Source organism: Coloeus monedula, assembly GCF_965178545.1.
Source record: "Coloeus monedula genome assembly, chromosome: 3".
Lineage (NCBI taxonomy): Eukaryota > Metazoa > Chordata > Aves > Passeriformes > Corvidae > Coloeus > Coloeus monedula.
This window is the reverse complement of record NC_138783.1, coordinates 34,865,276-34,886,764: the sequence shown is the minus strand read 5'-3', so window position 1 is coordinate 34,886,764 and position 21,489 is coordinate 34,865,276. Positions and strand designations below refer to the sequence as shown.

The window sequence follows — 21,489 nt, the reverse complement described above, 5'->3', positions numbered from 1 at the left end:
ATTTACAAGTGAAAAACATGCAGGTGTGTAGGAAAAAAAAGGGATAATGGTACAAGAAGGAAAATCCAACACTCTCAGTTGCTTAAGCACTATTGGATGGAAATGATCCATGAACATAATAACTGATTTTGTCTCTACAGTTGTGGAAGAGGATGTAGTTCTATTTTCATGAATTTAAATAGGGAATGTTTGTTCAGAAACTGCAGGGAACTTCCTGATGCAGTCTGTGTGGCCTTCCAATTACCTACAGCTCATGGTGCCTGGTACCACGCCCAATACAGTGCTGGGTTTGCAGTTCTGCATGGAGAAGGCAGCTGTTGCCCTCCTTCCTACACGATGCTTATGCACTTCCACATCACTAGTGACTTTTGCCATACACTCAAGTGTTGTGTCTCATTTCCTGTTACTATCACTCCGGATTCTCCCTGGCATTAGTTCATTCCAAGCATTACCAATTACAGGGTGTAAGAGAATTGGAGACAGTTTGATTTCTCTGTGACAGAACAACAATTAGTTTTGCTGGGTAAAAAGAAATCATCCTCCCCAAAGGAAAACACAGGCTACAGTACAGAAAAACATCTTAGTCAGGTCCTCTCTAATGTATCAAAAACCAAGATGTACTTTAGAAAAAAACTTCTATTAAGGTTGTCGGGAGACACTGAATAATCTGAACATGTTGAAACACTTCAGAGGCAGAGTGCAAAAGCTTGTGGGATTGGAAGGTGTTACAGCACGGATTACTGTAACAAGCATATATCAAACCAGGAGTCCCATGGAAAAGAAGTATATATGGACAGATTCGTGGTAGCTGTTTCAGAGAGATGTTTATTTCTCCAGCCGCATGGCCGGAGCTCTGCCGAGGAACCCTCACAGTCACGGGACCGAGGGTCCTTGGCCACACAGGGGAACACAAACCAACCCATGGGGAACGAGGCTGAGCAGGGGCAGGGAAACCCCGTGTCTGTGCCCTCAGGGCCCCTCTGCCAGGGCCACACGGCGGGGGGGGAGACCCCAACAGGAAGGGGTCATTGGCTTCTTCCAGTCATTCTATATGGCTGGAAGAAGTCATTTAGCTTCTCACTCAGTTTCTGTGTATGTACTGGGTTTGCATGACAAGGTTTTGGTAGCGGGGGGGCTACAGGGGCATCTTCTGTGAGAAGCTGCTTGAAGCTTCCCCCATGTCCAACAGAGCCAATGCCAGCCAGCTCCAAGATAGACTGCTGGCCAAGGCCAAGCCCATCACTGACAGTGGTAGTGCCTCTGGGATAACATATTCAAGAAGTGGCAAAAAAGTGCAGCCAAAGAGAGAAGTAAGAATATGTGAGAGGAAAAGCCCTGCAGACCCCAAGGTCAGTGCAGAAGGAGAGGGAGGAGGTGCTCCAGGTGCCGGAGCAGGGATTGCTCTGCAGCCCCTGGTGCAGCCCATGGTGAGGCAGCTGTGCCCCTGCAGCCCAGGGAGGACCCCACAGTGGAGTAGGCAGATATCTGAACTAGGCTGTAAAACCCACACTGGACCAGGTCTGCTGGCAGGACATGTGACTCTCCAGGAGACCCATGCTGGATTAGCCTGGGTCCTTAGTTCCTCAAGGACTGCACCCCATGGAAGGAGTTCACGGAAAGGACGCACATTTGGAGCAGTTCAAGAAAAACTACAGCCCTTGGGAAGGATCCGTATGTTGGAGAAGTTCATGGAAGACTGTTTCCATTGGTTGGGACCTCATGCTGGAGCCAGGGAAGAGTGTGAGAAAGAAGCTGCTGCAGACATAAGATGTAGTGAACTCATCACAACCCCCATTCACCATCACCCTGTGTTGCTTAGGGAAAGCCAGTGCAGAAATCACGAGTGAAGTTGAACCCAGAATGAAGAGAAAGGCTGGGGGAAAGTGTTTTAAGGTTTTATTTCTCACTACCATACTCTGATTTAATTGAATTAATTTCACTGAGTTGAGCCTGATTTGCCTGTGAGGGTGATTGATCTCTCCCTGGAAAACAAGGATATGTGTTGTCTTTCACAGGGAGCATGTAGCACAATTTCCATCAATAGCAGCTGTGCGGCAGCTGCAACACCCAGCACTCACCACTGTCCCATAAATCCCACTTCTGATGGATTTCTAGAGCTGTGCATTGCTTCCATAATGAAACACATCATTGCACACAAATTTTATTAGGTCTCCATGCAACTAATGACACAAGTATGTGCACCGAACTTCCTTTGCAGTTTAAGCAAATGTCAGAAGACATTAGCAAGGACTTGAAACATGGGTCCACTTTTAAGGAACTTTGGCAAAACTTTGATAAAAATCAAGAGATAGCTCAGCAGTTTTAGGAAAACTCATATAGGCACAATAGGAAGAATCATAAGATTTGCGATCCAAAAATACCAAATTGCACATCAGACATGTATTTAACAGTTGCATTGTTGGGGGAAGACAAAAGAAGAAAAAAGAAATTATTGGGTAAGTTTTCCAGTAAGGAAACTGCTCCTATTGTCTAAAGGAAAAGCTCATCTAATCTATAATCCGTGAATACAGCATAAATTCTGAAATACTGTAAACTAGTCAATTATTCATAACAATGCTAATGGGCAGCATACCTTTAGTCTCAGGAAGTGTTGAGACCAGAATTTTTAGATGACTTGGTTTATTACTGTCAACAGAACTGAATGAAATGCATTTTTGTCAAAACACAATTTTGTGGGAGACATGTACTTAGTAGGAGAATAAGAAAACAAATGGTTAAGCAAACACTTGGAAAATCTGGAAAACCTCATATTTTCAGGTACTTTTCCACTACAGTCCATAGAACTTCATCTAAAGTTAGGAATTCCACTTTAAAGACCATTGAGAACTCCCTTCAGGAATCAGAGATTCCTAATTCCAATCCAGGATCCAAAAAAAGGAAGTATAATGCAATTTTAACACAGAACTCTGTCAGAGCAACCTTGTCATTAACAAAATGGAGAGAGATTATATCCTGATGGTTACACTGCTCTTGCAATACTGAATTTGGTGCCTAGAAAAACCTTGCTTCACTTTCTCTTCTCAAGGTAGGGTTGACTTTCTTTGCACTGAAGATGACACTTGAAAAGTAATTCATAGGACTTTTGTACTTCATCGGCTTGTTTTAAAAGGAGTAGGGAAATCATAGATAAATAAGTCTAATAACAGACTTAAATTAACATCAACCCATTAAACTAATTTGCGAAGTTTCTATCCCTCTCCATCCAAAGAAAAACAAGCACATAAAATTCTTTTCATGCTGGAGTCATTGCACTAAATTTTACTCATTTAAGATTAAGTATATGGAAATTAAATTGATTTAAAACAGCAATGAAAAACTGACTGATGCCAAACCATACCATGCCATTAATAAACATTTCTAACTGTAATGAGATTCTTTATTATATCTGCATAATAAAAAAATCCTACAGAAATTTAATATTGTGTAAGACCACGTTCATTTTCTCTGTGCTTACTAACCTTCATGAGTGTATTGCAATGACTTACAGAAAAGGAGTACACTCAGCTTCCACCAAAGTGGCTCATTGAAACAAATGGGACCATCACAATAGAAAGAGCATTAATTTACAATTTAAAATTCATCAGAAAAGCACACTTCATACCACAGTTACTCCTGATACTGTGTTTACTGCACCTGTGTGATACCTTCTGATAATGTTATCCCTCCTGTGTGGATATACATTATCTCTGTGCAAGCTAGGAATACGGGTTGAAAATGTCTTTTTTTCAACAGAGCAGAGGTGAGAGTGTAATCCTACTTAAGCTGCTATTTAGTCTCACTTCCTCTGTCATTCAAAGCAGCCTAGCATGCAAGTGTGCATGTGCAGCTATATCAAGCACAAACACAACAATCCTAGAAAAATACACACAGAGAAAAAAGCAAATGCAGAAACAACATAATGCAGATAACATTCCAACAGAATACTGAAAAACAGCAGGGAATGGCAATTTGAAAATGCAGAAGTATAAAGACTGTATTGTCAATACAAAAGATGAACAGTGAAGAAATTCAACAGTTTAAACTCTTCTGCTTCTAATCTAATCTATATGAACCATGATTTTTGAATGTTTTAAATTTGATAGAAGTTGGACTTAGCAGTTCATGGGAAACATTGAGTGTCTTACATTACGGGGTCTAAGGATGAAGTATACACTAAAATTAGATATGAAAAAAAATTTAAAATGTATTAATTTTTCTCATTCTAGGGTTACTCCCAGTGGGAGTGTCAGGCATAAGCATCTCCCAGAGAAGATGACCGTAATACTATCTAAGCACATTAGTAATTAATTTTACCTGGCTTTGATTATAGGCCCTAGACTGGATTAGATGAAAGATGCTGTATTATTTACTTATATGTTCCATTATGTCAATCCTTATATTCATAAACTGACAAATAAACCACCATTTATTAAAAGATGGTTATTAAATTCACTCTTTGAAGAGATATTTAGCTAATTAAGAGAGAACTGTGAAAGGAATTTATCAAGACTTCTACTCTATGCCTGTGGCAGTCATTAAAGTGAATTGTTTAGTTACAAACTTAGTAGATAAATCATTTGAGTAAAACATTGGAAACTGGTTTTAAAAGGTCTGCAAAATTAGCAAGCGTGTGTGCATGAATGAGCTGATACACAGCCAATTTGTGATCCTCCTGGTGACTAATTTAACATCACTAAGATAAAATAGTGTAAGTTCTGAACAATAGCCTGGGTTTCCTCTGCTAAACTTTACAAGTATTTCTTACAGGTTAGGGATCATTTTGTATAATTACAACCTTCTCATCAGTCAGCCAGCAAACCCAAGGTCCTTGGGTTATTTCAAGATTACTTTAGTGTAAAGCCACTGCTTTACTAGTCTTTACTAGTGTAAAGACACTGCTATGTTTCTTCTACTTTCAGGTTTCATTTACTAAATAAAGAGCTTCATCTAGAAGTAAGTCTCTCTTTGCTGCTAGCAACTAATTACTTCCCTCTGAAAGTATTTAGGTACTTTGGTTCTCACATGTTTTGGCCAGAACCAGTTGCACTGGGTCCACTGAGATTTAAAATACTGGTGATTAAGAGAAAACATCTGAGTAACAGACAGGGAAGCACAAGGAAACATGAATCAATCAATACAAACAGTCACAGTCAGATTTATACCAACAACTCATCTAACCTTAACTAGCACTAAAACCAGAATTCCATTGTTTTTTGTCACTACAAAAAGAAATAGTCACACAAGGAAGCTAATTTGGAACATGAGTATCTTGTGCCCATATTTATCCTGTGCACATGAAGTGAGCTATCACTGCAGAATTTTGCCTCAGCTCTCCATGTGCTATTTTTGAAGAGAAATCAGTTCTGCTGAAAACCTCTGAGTTCCCTGAAATCAATGAACACTTCATATATGAAATATGAATTATTTGGATGATAAAAAAACCTGTGGAAGATAAGCTCATGCATTGGATGGTCATCCTTATTTTCAAATCTTGGATTCACAAGAAAGTTCCATGGCAATAGGCTCTTGTGTTTAGAATTCCTTTGATACACTACTTTATTCCAAGTTACACCTCTCTTCCAACATACCAGGGAAGTCTACTATTATAGAAAATACCTGTTCAAATAATCATATTTTTTAACCAGTGGAATTCTCCAAATACAGTTGGGTAAATACACATCAAGAAACCCAAAGAAGGTTCTGTCACTCATTACTCTGGATATAAAATGAGAACTTTTGTACCCAAGTTAAGTGGAACGGTTTCATTCCTGTTTCTTTCTTCTGGGCCAAAACAGGCCTGGATACATTCTACACTTTTGAAGCATCTAAATTAATTTAAATTTGTGTCTTATTATTAAACCCATGATAACTACTGTAGCTGCAGAATCCCTTTATATACAGATCAGAGATTGCAACACATCAGCCCCAAACAAAAACTCTTCCCTTTAAATGTGGTTGCAGAATGTGTAAATTAGTGCTGGAAAAGATTAATTATTTCAATGTATGTATTTCACTGATGGCAACCCAGACCTGTTAAATATTCTTACAGTAAATGTTACAATATGCACATCTCCAGTTGAGAATAGAGGTAAAACTGTCAGCATTTTTAAGACGAAAATACAACATAATTTCTTCTCACATGGAACTTCAGCTTATTCTCTACATAGAGACTGGTCTGAGCCTTAAGTGAGGAAACACTAGTATCATTTAAAGTGAATTTATTAGGACCTATTTTGATTAATTTTGTTTTTCTTGTTAGAAATATAAAGGGTCTTTACAATACTACCAAATTCCTGGATATTGGTTAATCAGTCTATGAATCAACATTCCCAATCCAAATGGTAGCTTCCACCTTTTTCCACTGATTGATTTAATAACTCAAATGAAGCTCTGTTAAAATTTCAAAATGGGAATTACACTGATTTAAATTCACATGTACAGTACTAAAATTTGAAGTTGCGAAAAGTACTCTTGATTTCTATTCTTTGTTTGCTGTCCCTTTTGGCAAGGGAATCTGAAGCTTCCTAGCTTCACTGAGGATTTCTGTTCGGAGCTTAGTAAAGCCATTTACTCTCTCCATTTCTTCATCTCTAATAAAACCAAGACAAATGAGATGTCCAGACTCTTGCAGGGATTGGAATATTATTAAGGTAGACAAGATGAAAACTGTGTGCAAACTGAAGAAATCCTGTCATTTTTCAAGCTGCATCAATGTTACATTTTTGTTAGTTGAAACTAATTAAATGGATTTCTTTCAGTTTAAAGTGACAATGCAAGAATAGCAGAACTGGAAAATTTAAACATGAAAACATGAAAGAAATTAAAGAAACCCGATGTGAAACACTTACAGCATATTCTATTTTACTGAAGAGCATATTTACATCAGTTTTTTTATAAAAATCCCCTTTCTAATTATATAGTGATTACTTAGAACCACAACTTTATATTGCAGCATTGTATTTTGAAGTTTATTGATGAACAACAGTCCATGCTACTTGATTTATTTAAGTCAACAGCAAATAGATTTGCCATTCCAACAATTTAGGAATTTATTTACCATGTAATGCTATTCTTTAAGAAGGATATACAGTAGTTCGATCCAAATACATTGAGGCTTTTTGAGAAATAGTTGTGATGCTACAAAACATGATGTCATGTGGCGTGGCAGTCAGCCCTGACATGAAAACTGCTTAGAGTATTATGTTGCCATGTTTATTCCTGGTCTAACTCTAACAAAGTCATGTAATTCTCCTGCCTTTGCTGAGATATGATTTGGTTTTGGTATTGTAATGATCTTCCATTGCAGACATCTGCTGCCTAATCCCACTTTTGTCAAAACACAAAACTCTACTCTTGCAATTAAATCAAATCACTATGGTATTGTATAAGATTGTATAAAAAAAAAATAGGAAAACTAAGGAAAAGGAATCAGTTGAACATGATTCCTGTATTCTTATCATTGTCAGTATGGTTTGAGTTTTTGATATTTTGTTCCAAAGAACAATATGAGTACCCTAGCTGAAAGACCCATTTCTGTAATCCGTGGCATACCAATGTGAATGCTAACTGTTGAGTGATGACTACAAGAGCTATCTGTGAAACCAGGCAAAATCCATTAGGAAAAATACCCTCAAACTTCCATCAGGAGTAAACTTCCTCTCTTTGTGTATTTCCCTTTCTAAATCCTGTAGACATACCAGTCAGGAGAAGTTTCATTTGAGCCTCAATAGTCTAGGCAGCACCTATGATTTCAATGACAATCACGAATTCATCACTGACTTCAGATATCTTTGTCACACAAGAATTCTTACACACTTTGACTGAAGTAGGATAATAAATGAAATGGTTGTAAAGGTTTGATACAAAAAATGAACAACCTCCACTCATACTGCTGCATATGAACTGTCAAAATTGAATTCTCTTCTGCATGGTGCAATGACAGCATTACGTGAGTTTATGTCCTACCCAAACCTGTATGACTTCTGCTTCCAACCAAGCCTGCACAGCCATACTCTTACCACAGATACTACGTAAGTTCTCCTACCTGCAACTCATAGTCACCATACCTTGAACAGGCTCAGAGTTCTGATTATAGTTTATGCAATCTTCATCAGATCAGTAGCTGAACTGTCTACATGTTGCTAATTATACCCAAGTCAGCTATTAATCAATGTGGGCATTTGTTGGAAGCAGGTTATTCTGCTTCATCAGCTAAGCTGCCTCGGCTGGAACCCACTCAGGACTTTGGTCTTGCATTGGGCTGCACAGGGGCACTGTACTACCAGTGAGGAGTAGCAAGTGATAATTGGCTTCCCTACTGTGTACTCCACCCGTGTGGGCTTCAGTGCAGTTCAGCGCACATCCTAACATGCTCTCTTTCTACACTATGATGGTTTCACTCTGCTTTTTAGGAAAGCTCGATTGCAGATACAGTCATTACTATTTAGGACTCAGCTGCTAGAGTTGTATTCTTTTCCCTTCTTCCCACCTCATAAGTGTAGTGATTTCAACATCATAAAAGCAAGAACTATAATGATCCTCAAAAGATAAAGCAAACAACTCCAATTATCTGTGAAACGATGCATTTTCTGCATGGAGTATGGAAATTCCCTGGCAAAAGACATTGTCTATGCATCTCCCTGGGGACTCTAAAGTTTCTCTTCATGTATTTCCTTAACAATATTGAAATTTCAATTTTGAAAGTCAAACTAGAAGTTCCCCTTCCCTTTGTCAGCTAAAAAATGTATTTTAGTATCTTGTCACTTTCACTGACCTTGCTTTTTCTGCAGTAACAGTAGTAGTTTTATGCACTATAAGCATTATTAAAAAAAAATCAGATAAGGTAGTTGCTTCTGGTGTTCTTTAAAAATGAAATAAAAACCTTTTAAAGAATTAATTCTTTTAAATCCCCAAACATTAACAAATTCTACATAAAAATTTACAATGACAACTTGGCTAAATTTAGGTACAACCCAGAAAGGTCAGTTGCATAACTAGATGTTCACAAAATTCAGGGATGTTTAGAGCTTGTAACTCTTTCTGCATACCTAATGTACGGGTTTTTTTCCTTTTATTTCTTGCTAGAACAAAAAGAAAACCTCTTCTCAGTGACCTCATAGTGATACAGCAGCTTATAATGACTGGTTTACAATGAACTCCTGCGTCAGTTTGTCCTACTACTGCAAATTGGCACTGAATATCTCAGCGTATGTACCTATGTTTTATCAAGGGCAGTTCTTTTCCTGGCCTTTTCAATGCTTCCTACCAAAACTCAAGCTCAGGATTTTGTATTTCCCCTGTACTTGTGTGTAATAAATAAGCATCCATCTTTCTTCTCCCCCTTTCCTCTGTTCCCTGCCCACCCCATACTACTTGTCAAATTAATACCCTTAAGAAACTATGTTGAAGTACAGTAACTGTGTAACGTATGTTGCCAAAAAATTACCTCTGAATCTCTCCTTTTCCCTTATTCAGTTTCAAAACAAGGTTTCAGTATTTTCAAAATCCCAAGGATTTTGGTTCAGATCCCAAGGTCCTCTACAGGTAGTAGTAAGAAAGGTACCCTCTCTTTTGGGGACATTGACAATCAGTAAATTCAGAATAGCTTTCATTTGTTGTGTTGGTTTTTTAACATTATATGTGGGGAAAATTTTGGATGCAAGTATTGAGACAGTAGTAGTAGGTGAGCTCCACAGCCTCAGAGCTGCACAGCAGGTGTCTGAACAGCTCCCAGTAATGAACCAATGCTCTTAAAAATTTCTGTCTTTCTGCATAGCACAACTTTGTTATTTCCTAGACACACACTTTTAAAATATTGAACTAATGTGAAAAAAAATTACAGTGCAAATTTGTCAAAGAAGCTATGGAACTGGAAGAGAAACTCACTGAATATAGGCACAATCCTAGTCTGCTAGGATAACCTAAATTATCCTTCCAACTCTGAATGTATATTCTGAACTGAAGTGGAATCTACAACAGTAATTTTAAAGATCTGAAGTCATATTTAGATCTCACTTTAGGTTACATCATTAGGAGTTAAGACAACAAAATAAAAAAGCAACAAACCAAATAATTTTAAAGTAATGGCAAGATAATTTTGGTGGTCAAACACATAGCACCTCTAAATACCCAAGCCCCACAGTGATAGCTTTAAAATATTCTTTGCGAAGGACTGAGTTACTGTTTCTCACACCAAACAGGAAAGTGAGAAAATACTGAGACGAGTGAATTTGCTTTAATTAGGAAGGCAAAGGGGGCTGGTAAAGGGCTCTAGCAAGTATATGCTCAGACTGTTTTCTGTTTGAAAGGTGAAGAGAAGGAAAATTCAATAACCAAACTAACATATGGAGCAAAATTGTCATGGTTTGCAAAGCAATTGTATGCCAAACCATGGAATTTAAATAGATATTCTTGCCTATGGATCTTTGGCCTATATTTCACTGGCTCAAATTTCACTTTTTAAATGTAATTTAGGTGCTTCCAAATCTATGTTTTACTGGAAATCAGTTGGACTTTAGCTCATGAGATTATCTGAAAGCCCATCTTTCATTTTATGACAGCCAATTCTCTGTGGACTAATGAATCACATAGTAATTTAAAAAAAATCTTATTATCTTCTGCATCTCTTAAATATTACAAATATTTATAGATTTATTTACATCAAAATGGATTTAAATAAATAAGGAAAGAAGTTCAGCAATCCTCTCCATACCAAAATGAAAGTTTAACCTAAAATAAGGATGGTATTTATTCAGATGGCATTTAAAAACAACTAACTTAACTGTAGCACATGTACATAAATGTACTATATAGGTAAACAGGAGTTTATTTTTCCACAATTTCTTGTTTTCTTCTCTGCTATTTCTCCTGTTTTGATAAACTCCTTTGTAGTATTTGTATTGTCAGACTGAATCAGGGAACAACATGCAACAACTCCCCCAAAGTTATGTTGAGATTTTCAGTCCAGCTCAAATTTAAATGAGCACCTTAAAGTTTTGAGTGTTACGGGTTTTCATTACTTGTATCACTCTGAAGTCTCTGCAGACAGTTCCAGTTATAAAGTCAATATTTTCAAAGAGCAACAAATGCTGTTTTTGAAACAGGAAATGTAGAGTACTGATCAATAACTATTTCTGCAGTAACATGAGAAATAAAAAATAAATTTCATCACATTTCTCTTATGATGGTTGCATGGCCTTTTAAAAACAAAGAAACAGCAGAAAAATGTGACCTCACTGTTTTAACCTTTGGTTACTGAAATCCATTTTCCCTTTACCATGGGAAATAGTTATTATCCTTATAGACCCACAGAGGTACTTATATGTTCTGATAGTGGGAAAAAAAATTTGAAAAGGAAAACAGAATTATGTGGAAATTTTAGAGTAGACCCAGAATGTGGATCCCATCACATTCTGAGTTTTTTTAAACTTAGTATTGTTTTTTTTCTGGCTATTCCATTAATTAGTATTTTATACTTTTTGGAAAGAAGATGTAAAGTGAAATCATCAACTACAAGAGAGGAGGATCAAATTTAAACAACTCATTAAGCTTTGCAATGCCTCCCACAACAGTGTCCTCAAATAGGCTTGCAGTATCACTGGCCCAGCACAGACTCAGAGACTACTTCCCCCTGATTTCTGTATCACAAACATGTTTTTAGATTTATCCTGCTCTGTTCAAAGTCAGACCTTATTCGACTTGATGAAATGAACAGAACTGGACATTATTGGAAAGTATCTCTGTATAGAGCTTATTTCAACAAAAATAAATGGTGGTAAATAAATACAACACAATGTGGGGGCCTGAGAGAGCACTACATTTTTCCACTGTGATAAATGTAGTGCAAAAGAAGGCTAGTGCAGGGTTGAGGGAAGGTTCATTATTGCTGTTGTTATAATTCTCTTGCATTTCCCTGACAAACTACACTGCTGTAATGAGAGGTCTCACCCGCTTTCCACAACACCTTCCTTCACTCTGTTTAATTCTAATGATCACTCTTTTTCTATGCAGAAAACCTTGCATATCTCCACCTGCTGGAAATATCCTTTAAATCCAAGGGCTGCTGGTGGTGTCTGTAGACACGTGTCACCCATTTCACAACTGGACAAAATGGAAAGTTTTAATTTTCCAAGGTCATACAACCTGTCAGCGGCACAGGCAAATATCTGTTTCCAGCCCTTTGCTCTAAGCAGAAAGCTTTCATGCTCTTTTCTGTGCAGTTACAACTCAGGAAACTATTCTTTTCTCAACAGGCACAGCATAGGGAGACACAGCGTAGCTTTATTTACCCTGCCTCCACAGTAATATTTAATTTCTAAGCTCAAAGAACTCTCTCATGGGGTAAAAAGAGTAATTTGTTCTCCACGTTAAATTTATTCCTGGTTTTTCTGATGAGCCAAGATTCTAGCAATTACTGTGGCAGATGGAGTGATGATTTCTATGATGTGGAAACTTGTCCACAGGAATGAAACTGGAATCTCCAAACCCATCTCTCACAGTAGCCTTTAGACAGTTGTCAGGCAATAATTGTCACTGTGGACAAAGTCTGAATTAGCGAATGACTCCAGTAGCGTGTTACTGCAGCTCTGACACTTTCTGACAAATTTTTGTCATTTATTCTGAATATACTTGAACCAGATAGAGAGCCAATACATGGGTTTAAATTTCTTCCAACACTCAGAAGAATTTGAACATTGTGTTTGGATTTTTAGTACTCTATCTTTTTGGAAGGAATGTTTAGAAGTGATTTTTAGAGAGCCGAATGAGATGTTTGAGAGTCCTTACGTATATTGAAAACAGTAATGTATCTCACAGAAGTGACCATTTCAAACAAGAAAGTTTTTCTGTGAACTTGGTTAGGAACCAACTAGATTTTCATGGGATAGCCAGAAGCATCACTCCCGCCTTCTATTTAGGCAGTAAGTGCTGTAGCCAGAGTTAGTGGTGAATGGCAGCCTCTGAGGCAGACACCAGGCACAACTTCAGCTTGGAGGGTCATGGTCCACCACAACCTCCCCATGCCTGGTGACTGAATGCCCTGGCCACAAACCTTAGGTACAAAACCATTTAAAATAGTCTGATACTTGTCTAGTCTCCTGGTTCCAGTCTTCACCATTAATCCAAAAAAACCACATAGAAACTGACCTTTGATACTGCAGGAACATTTTCTGTGACTTAGAGACTGAGATTCAGAACTTGCTGGCATGGAAAGGAAGGAGACATCTTTTCTTTGTTTATACATGTCTCTCTGTAGCTCTGCTTGTAATCAAAACAGCGGGAAATTTTTAATACTAGTGATTTAAAGATGTTTTCTTACTGAGAACTGATTTTTTTTCTTCTGTAAAGACATAGCAAAAAAAAATACTGCTACTTAACTGAACTGAATTAATATTTCTGTCTGTTTTATGAGCTAAGAATATACAGTTTAATTTTCATGGGTGCAGACTGTGAACAAAAGGAGATCTGTAGCACAAGAAAGCACATTATCTCTGAAATCAAACCATATTAAAAAAATACGAAACATTTCCCAAATGACAGAGCAGAACAAACACCTTAATTATTCTCTTTTAAAAATTTTATTCTATTCTATTTAATGATAGTAGTTATTGTTCTTAACATAACTGAGAAGATTATTTTACTGACAAAGCAAAGCAAATAGAATTAAGTGACTTTCTCAGCTGAAGAGAATTAGTCAGCAGCACAACTGCAAATAAAGCCCAGCAGCTCTAACCTGAAGCACACCCCCTCTTAACCTGAAAGGCTTCTGTAACTCTACATAATTAAACACTTGAACTGTAGAGGTTTTATGTCTTTACAGGTTAAGATTCTCCTGCAAGCATCTCTCTGAGCATCTAGAAGTTGCATCTTCCTAGCAATTTTAATTAATAGTGTTCAAAATAGAAGACTCCTCATTAAAAAAATGAAAGCACGTAAGTGAGTTTACAGGAATGTTTGTGCTTATTAGGGTCAGAGATTCATGCACGCAAGATAGCATGAGAGCTGAGATTGAAAGGCAACATCATTTTTCTTTCATTAACACTAACAGTTATACGACTGGATCATTTACTTGAAGAGAACACTTCAGTCAGGATTAAACAGAAATTATAGGAAACTGTTCCAGTTAAGACTTTCTAATTTGTTAATTGAAAGTGATAAAGAAAATCCACAATTAACTTCTATCATTTCCAAAAGATCCTTAAATAATTTAAAGGCCTCAGGAGGCTGATTCACAAGCAGGGACAATCTACATCAGATGCTGCATTTAAGTTGTAGACAGTTAATCAACAGAGTTTATGCTGATTGTGTTTTGCCTTATAACTAAAAAATACTGCAGGTCTGGAGCAGCAGATTTCAGAAGCAGCACAACCCTGTCAATCATAATGTGCATGGAGTTATATGCATCTGGGCTGCATTCTGCCACCCACTGTGATGTGTGCTTCTGCTGGTGAGTCAAGGTCTCCAAGCTTATTTTTAGAGAGGCCTAGGAGTTGAAGAAGTGCTTGAATTGCTAAAGATGTCCAGGCAGTGAAGGCTACAGCACTTACATAGCTGATTCTCACTGAAATCAACAACAAAAGATGCTTCTCATCAGTATGAACATCAGCACCCAAGCCAGCCTTTGTGATGACCAGTTTAATCTCTTCAATTGCTTAGTGCTCTGTGCCTCTGAATGCCTAAATTTGTGTATAAGTGTGCCTTAAAAATCACTTCTCAAAACAAAAACCCACAGTATTCACTTTCTAAAATGCCACTTTATGATTTTAGGGAACTACTTCTCTAAGAATTATTTTAACCAGGTATCTTATATTTTCAAAAGATGGGGGGTTTTTTGTGACTTAAGGTTAGTTTGTTTTCATTGGCACTGAATAACCTGAACCTCAGTATTGCCTATTTTTATGTTCAAAAATCCACAGAAAGAATTGTGTACTTATTCCCCTCCACTGTCTTTAAGCAATGTTTTTTAGTAGTAGTACCTCGTTATATATAAGCCTGCTCTCTGTGCTGGATTGTGTAAAATGCAGATCAGTCCTGAAGCTGATCTGTAGTTGTTAAAATATGAAGTACAAAGATGCTCCAATTCTGGTTTTAAATATTTAAGTACTTACATCCATTTGATTCAAACAGACTGTTTTCCCATTTTGTAATTGGTTTTTGAAATTTCTACCAAAAAAAAAAAAAAAAAGGGTAAACAAAGAGAACTAAACAGTAGAAGTTATTTCTAAATTCAAGAAAGGTGGTTGTGTTTATGTGGGGCAAATTGAAGACTCAATTTCATGATATTGTTGCTTTTTTACTACTTGTTTGATAGGTCCCATTTTCAGGTTTCCAGGCACTTCAAAAAACACAAAATATGGCAAGATGTGTTTTGGGAGGTATGATTCCCATATTAAACACATGGGATTTAACAGGGGACGCTGAGTACTCCTGTACAATGTGAATTTCAATGAAGATGGCAAGAGCCTCCCTGGAAGGCAGCCACACACAAGTACAGTTATATGCATCACTTTGACAATAAGCTTGGTCCCAGCAGGTTACTGGGAAGGAAAAGGCTGTGCAGTATTAATAACGAGAGAGTGAGTACCAGAGAGATTCACCATTCACACCTTCAAGTGCAGTTACCTTAACTTCCTCACGGGGTCTGTGAAAAGTGGTCAGCATCTCCTCAGTGGTCCCTTCGTGGCTTAAGGATCCCAGGGATCCCTAAAACTAAGAGGGGGTACCATAGGCAGCAGTGCTCCAGCTGCAAAGACCACAGGAGTGTGGTGACCCTTCCGTGCCTACAGGGAGGCTGTGGGGACTCAGCCCCGCACTGGAAGCAGCATCACACATCATTAAGATTTTGGACATTACAGTCTCCTTACCCCTATGCCTGCATCCATTTCAGCACACTTTTATGCCTGTGGCTCTTAGGAGTTACACAATGCTCAGTTACCCTTGAATACCCATGACAATGGCATGCTGTTTTCTTCAAGACTGCTCTAGAGACTTGTGCCAATGTTACCTTCTCTCCCTAATCCATAAGAAAGTAGAGGTGTTTCCAAAAACTGCTGTCATTAATCTTGATTCATCAAATATCTTGAAATGAAAGCCAACCATTAGTTCCTTCCCATCAAGTACTTAAAAAAAAAAAAAAAAACAAAAAACAAAAAAACCAAAAAAACCAATTTCAGGGCAGCCCTTTAACAAAAAGTATTCTGGCAACTAGAGGGCTGGAAAGATTTCATGGAAGACAAGGAAGTTAATTTTAGGTAAAACCAAAGCATTTTTCTAGCATGTCTTTGTAGAGGTGAATGCAATGAAGCTCTCTGCAAAGCCTGGGAACATTTTGTGCTATACAGTGTTGAAACAAAGTCTCATGTTTTTAACAGGAGTGTTACATCCATGAGATGTGAGTTCCTTTCACTGCCAATAATCTTCTATTTGTAGACATAATAGTTAGTAATGACAGGGGCCAGAACATGAATACTCCACATCCATTCCCACATGGTGCTCTCAAAAGAAAACTTAATACTCCAAAATTCTCTCTCTACTCCTGCCTTCAATGGTACAGATTTTCAGCTGTTGCACGTTGACATAGCCCTCTTAAAATCAATTCATATGAACCGATAACTCAATCAGAAAACTAATTACACTTATCCTAAAATGGAAGTACATCATTCTAGACCTCCAAATCTCCCAGGAGTTGACAGGCCACCATAAAAGCAAGGGTTATAAACTTGAATTTATTATAGACAAATAAAGCTTTGGCCTATGAATTCTCTGCCTATTAAGTTAATGAGCCTTGACAAAACAGTCATCTGAGGAGCAGCTGACAAATTATCTGGAACAGCAATTTGAAAGGCGTTGGCTGGCTTACAAACATTTCAGTTGGGAGAACATGGCATCATGTTCCTCTTCCTCTGGAAGAGTCATTTGTCAAACTAAATTTCTTGCAGATCAACAGCAGATTCCCAATACTGGAGCACTGAGATATGACAATATCTGCAATTACCAAAACAAGTAAATAATCCCTGTCATTTCCTCCCCAAACTTGAGGCTCACAAATGCTGATGAAGAACTCTTTCTAGGAAGTCTGCATGAAGACAGCAAGATACCTTTTTATTTTTGACTGGAGTTCATTGAAGTGTTTAATGTGGAGGAAAAGAGCTTTGAGAAATTCAGATGAGGAGAGGGGGACCTTTTAAAATACCTGGTCAATATTTGGAAGATTTTTTTTTTTTAAGTACAACTTCCCATAGAGATACTGGTATGCCAGCTGTGGATTTAAAACACGGTCTTTTATTGGATTAATTCTTCAAAACTTTCAACACAATACAGCCCTGAAACACATTGTCTTTGGGAAATTTAGGGTTGTGTACATTAAATACTCTTGCAAGAACAGCCACTTAGATTAGGGTAAAAATGAGATCAGTACTTTTCTGAAATCTGTTCTCCAACTGTGAATATTGAGTCAATTTGGAAATTGAATCATGATCTGTTGTAAAGCTGTCACTTTCCTCACCAAAGGCATTTGCTGAAATATTATTTCAAATGTCTTCCTCCACACTCAACTATTCAGAGTCCTGTGGAAAAGATGACAGTACTGAGAACATGGAAAACTGTCGTATTTTCCATCTGAATGTTATTTCACAGTGTGAAGGAAGTACAAATTATAGTAATCAGTTGCCTCTGCAACAGCATGTAGCAGAGTATAGTGCAGAGCATTTAACCATGAGTTGTGTCTTTTCTCATACTTTATGTTCTTTTTGCAGTTTTTGTTGGACTACTGATTTAAACAAACTAATTAAATATACACGGACTAGAGCTTAATATTACATGGAGTAGACTGAAGATAAATGAAACCTTGTTCTTAAAGAGAATTGTTAACTCACACTTAGCAAAAGAATACCCAACTTTCTAAGTCCTGATGTCAGGTCATCAAATATCTGATGACCAAATATTCAGTCAACAGCAAAGCAAAAGAATGTACAGAATTATACATTCAAGGGGGGAAATGGCACAGTTTTATGAGCTCTCCAGGGCTCCACTGATTACTGACTTCTAAATATGTGGTTGCAGGAAGCAGCCTTAACATAATCATTTTCCCCCAACCTCCCTCCATCGTAGTCATGTCTACAGAGATCAACCATTTAGCAATGTATTACCTCTCTCTGTGGTTAGCAAGGCACTCAACTCCATGGCCCCAACATCCCCCAGAATGCCTCATTCAATTTTCTATTTCAAGTTGGAACCTTCCTTTCCAAGGGGACCATTGTAAGAGTCTTTCTATAACGAACTCTTGCATTGTCTCATTCTAAAACCTCAGAAGCACTGTCATGCACAGATAAATTACCCATACTTACACTATACCTAAAGAACCAGAGAAATTTTACTACTTTTTGCCCACTTATTCCATTTAAGGTAATATTTGCAGGGAAATTAAAATATTATGGGTAGATCTGTTAGTGCCTGGCAACCTTGTGCAGAGATTTACACCTTCATAAAACATTGTACTAATCAAGGTGTTTCACACAAACTTGCACTGGGCTGAATATCACTTTGACCACTTTGATTAAGCATCTTTTTACAAATTCTAGAAGCTACACAGTTTTCATACTAACGAAGTGGTATCTTCTGCATGGTTTTGCCACATTTGTAACACTCTTTGCTAGTGTTTGTCTTCCTACTCTTTTTAACGGAGCTTTCTATTTCATAGCACTGCAGTGCTGTTCACAGCTGTCTTCCTAATCCCTGGGGTTTCTTCCTGTTACTATATCTTACATTAATTTATCATTTTACTTTCCACTTACACACTTCTGCTCTTCTCTTCCCACATTACTCTTTGCTTTGAAAAATGTTTTCTGTAGAAAATATCTATGATCAAAGCTCCAAACAAAATTATTTTTCCTCTATTCTAGAATATAAAAGATGATAGAATTTTTCCTAACAAATTAAGCACTCTTGAAAAATTGTGCCTAACTCTTCCTTTATCTCCCAGATATTTGTTTGCAAATTGTTTACTACTATCCTTGTAGTCTATAGAAAAATAGCTGGGTTTTACTAGCATACAGTTTTGGATAGTCTGCTTTCCGTCATTAAATATTTATCAGGAGGCGACCACTGACAATGTTTTACAGAAAGATCTTCCATTATTTCAGTTATGGAAATGTTCGTCATTTTAGGCTTTCCTAACTGTTCTCTCAGAGCACAGCTAGCCTAGGGAATGCTAAATTTTAGATGCATTCTTAACCATGATTTGGAGAGGGAGGTGATTATTTTTTGCTCTATTTCTTCTGAATGGCTTAGGCAGCTGCCCTATAAACCCAAAGATGCTCAGTGAACTAAATATGCACAACAAAGGAATAAAGTGACTGATTCAAAAAAAATTACTACAGCTTTCAGTGAAGTCTTGGTCACTTTCCATACTCAAAGAGAAAAAAACACTGAATTCAGTTGCAAAATGTGGTACATATTATGTAACCTATTTTAGAACACCATTCCAATGGATCAAAACATTGCCTGTGTTCATCACTGGATTTTGGATGACCAAAATTATATACCACGGTAGCATGTATCTTCCAGTGGTGCAGATGTGAAAGCATGGTTAAAAATAAGCACAAGCTATAGAAAAAGATCTATGGTGAAGATGCAAACTATGAGATAAATCCAGTGATGTTCATGCACTCTAACAAAGGAGGTGAGGAAGAAGCGCATGCAGTACCTGGTGATCTCAGAGTCAGGGAGCAGGCCTACGTGGTAGTGGGGGTAGGGAGCTGTAAGAAGGAAGCTTTTGTCACACTCGACAGGGGAATAGTGCCTAGGAGAAGGTGGTTTATCACACAGTTTGTTCACAGTGCTGTAAACAGGTTCAGGAGGCCTGGTGATACAGAGACAAGAGTAAAAGATCAGGTGCATATTAGTTGCTGAGAATACAGAGAAAACACAGCAATCATTTTAAAAGCATGCATAGCATATCTATCAAGACCTTTTCAGTGGGGCTTTTCCAAGTAAAGTGTGCTGTTAAAGGAACTGTTAGAGTTTGATAACAGTAGTATGGCATTCAAGTAGCTGCATATAAAGATATACACAATACAAGTGGACCATAAAACTGCTCTCTGGGAAGTGTGGCACTTAAAGTGAGTATCTTGTCTCTGAAGTTGAGAAAGTGAGGCCATACTCTGCTTTCCCCCATACGCTGCTTTCTTTTCTTTTTTTTTTAATCTAACATTACTTCTACACAGCTTTCGGTATCTTAATTTTGAGCACAGCATAGAAGAAAATATGTTTGCTACCTGAAAAAGAAGTATTTTTTACCCATTAATTTATAATATAGATGAAGTACATATTACTTGTTAATACAACATACTCTTGTGTCCCAGTGAGCTGGGACTTTGCAAGTAGAGCTATTGTCAAATTGACCCATATCCTATAAAAACACTGATGGTAATAAACTCTGTGAGCAATTCATCTCATTGGCAGGCAATTCATTGCGTTTCAAGAGTTCTTTGCACTCTTTCCAGATTCAGCCTTCAAAATCTGATTATGCAGACCACATCTGAAAAACAGCTAACCTCATTGCCAAGGCTACTGCAATCGCACTTGCAGTGCTGCTCTAAGTTGCAAACAGCAGCCTGTGAAGTTAGATACAAAGAGTAAGATCTTAAAACTAAAATTTCTCCCCTGCTGCCTAGAGCCACCTGCCTGGGGGAGGCAGTACTTACCACAACCCTCCCAGGAGCCGTCTGGGAGAGGGGAGAAGGGAATGCAGCCTTTTGTACCAAGCAGCCAGGGATCCGCAGGAGACGAACAGCAGCAGTTTAAAAAACAAACCCACACCACATCCCCAGTAAATCTCCCACCTTGTAATTTCCCTGACTTGGCCCCAGGACATACGTCAAGGCCCACTGGCAGAGTGAAACTCATCTCATTGTTTCCTGACATTTCTGCTCTAGAGTGTCAAGGGTCAATTGCTATCATATCCACACTTTTGCCAGAAGATCCAGGGTATGCCACTGCCTTTAATCACTGTCATACAATATTAGCTAGATGGAAATCTTATTTCAGAAGCCTGAAAATATCAAGAGGCCAAGAAGTTAATGAACTTTTTTTGTTCTTCTGGCTGCATTATGCCTCACATGGGTGTGGGTTTTGCTGTGACTTTCACAGGTACCAGAATTTATTACAGTTGTGGATGTGCTGGCAGATACAGAGAACCTAATTTCCTTTGTTACCTTCTGGGTTTGTCCTTTGGGGGAAAAGGAGTAGCTGCTTTACTTAAAAATTGGTCTCACTCAATGCTAATAACATTATTCATAGCAATCTGACACATGATTTGAGAACTCTCTGTGTCTGAGTTTCCCAGGGAAAACTTTACAGTTAAAGAAACGGCAATTTAAGATTACCAAATAGCAAAATAGCAAAGCTGTCACTCATTTGGTTATAAAGCATTGTGTCATGCACTCAGTAAAATCCCTTTAAAAACATTTAAGGTAGCAATCATTTTTTATCAGT

At 37.8% G+C, this 21,489-nt stretch overlaps 1 protein-coding gene across 6 annotated transcripts in view; it reads right to left on the bottom strand.

Moving 5' to 3' along the window:
* The window catches only part of DLG2 (discs large MAGUK scaffold protein 2), a gene marked incomplete at both ends in the record, with an annotated part of 992,680 nt that overhangs the window by 228,412 nt on the left and 742,779 nt on the right, over positions 1-21,489 (bottom strand). For all 6 annotated transcript variants that reach the window (XM_082277305.1, XM_082277307.1, XM_082277308.1 and 3 more), the window contains one exon: positions 19,700-19,855. In XM_082277305.1, the coding sequence (XP_082133431.1) occupies positions 19,700-19,855 (156 nt within the window). The remainder of the gene's footprint in view (positions 1-19,699; positions 19,856-21,489) is intronic.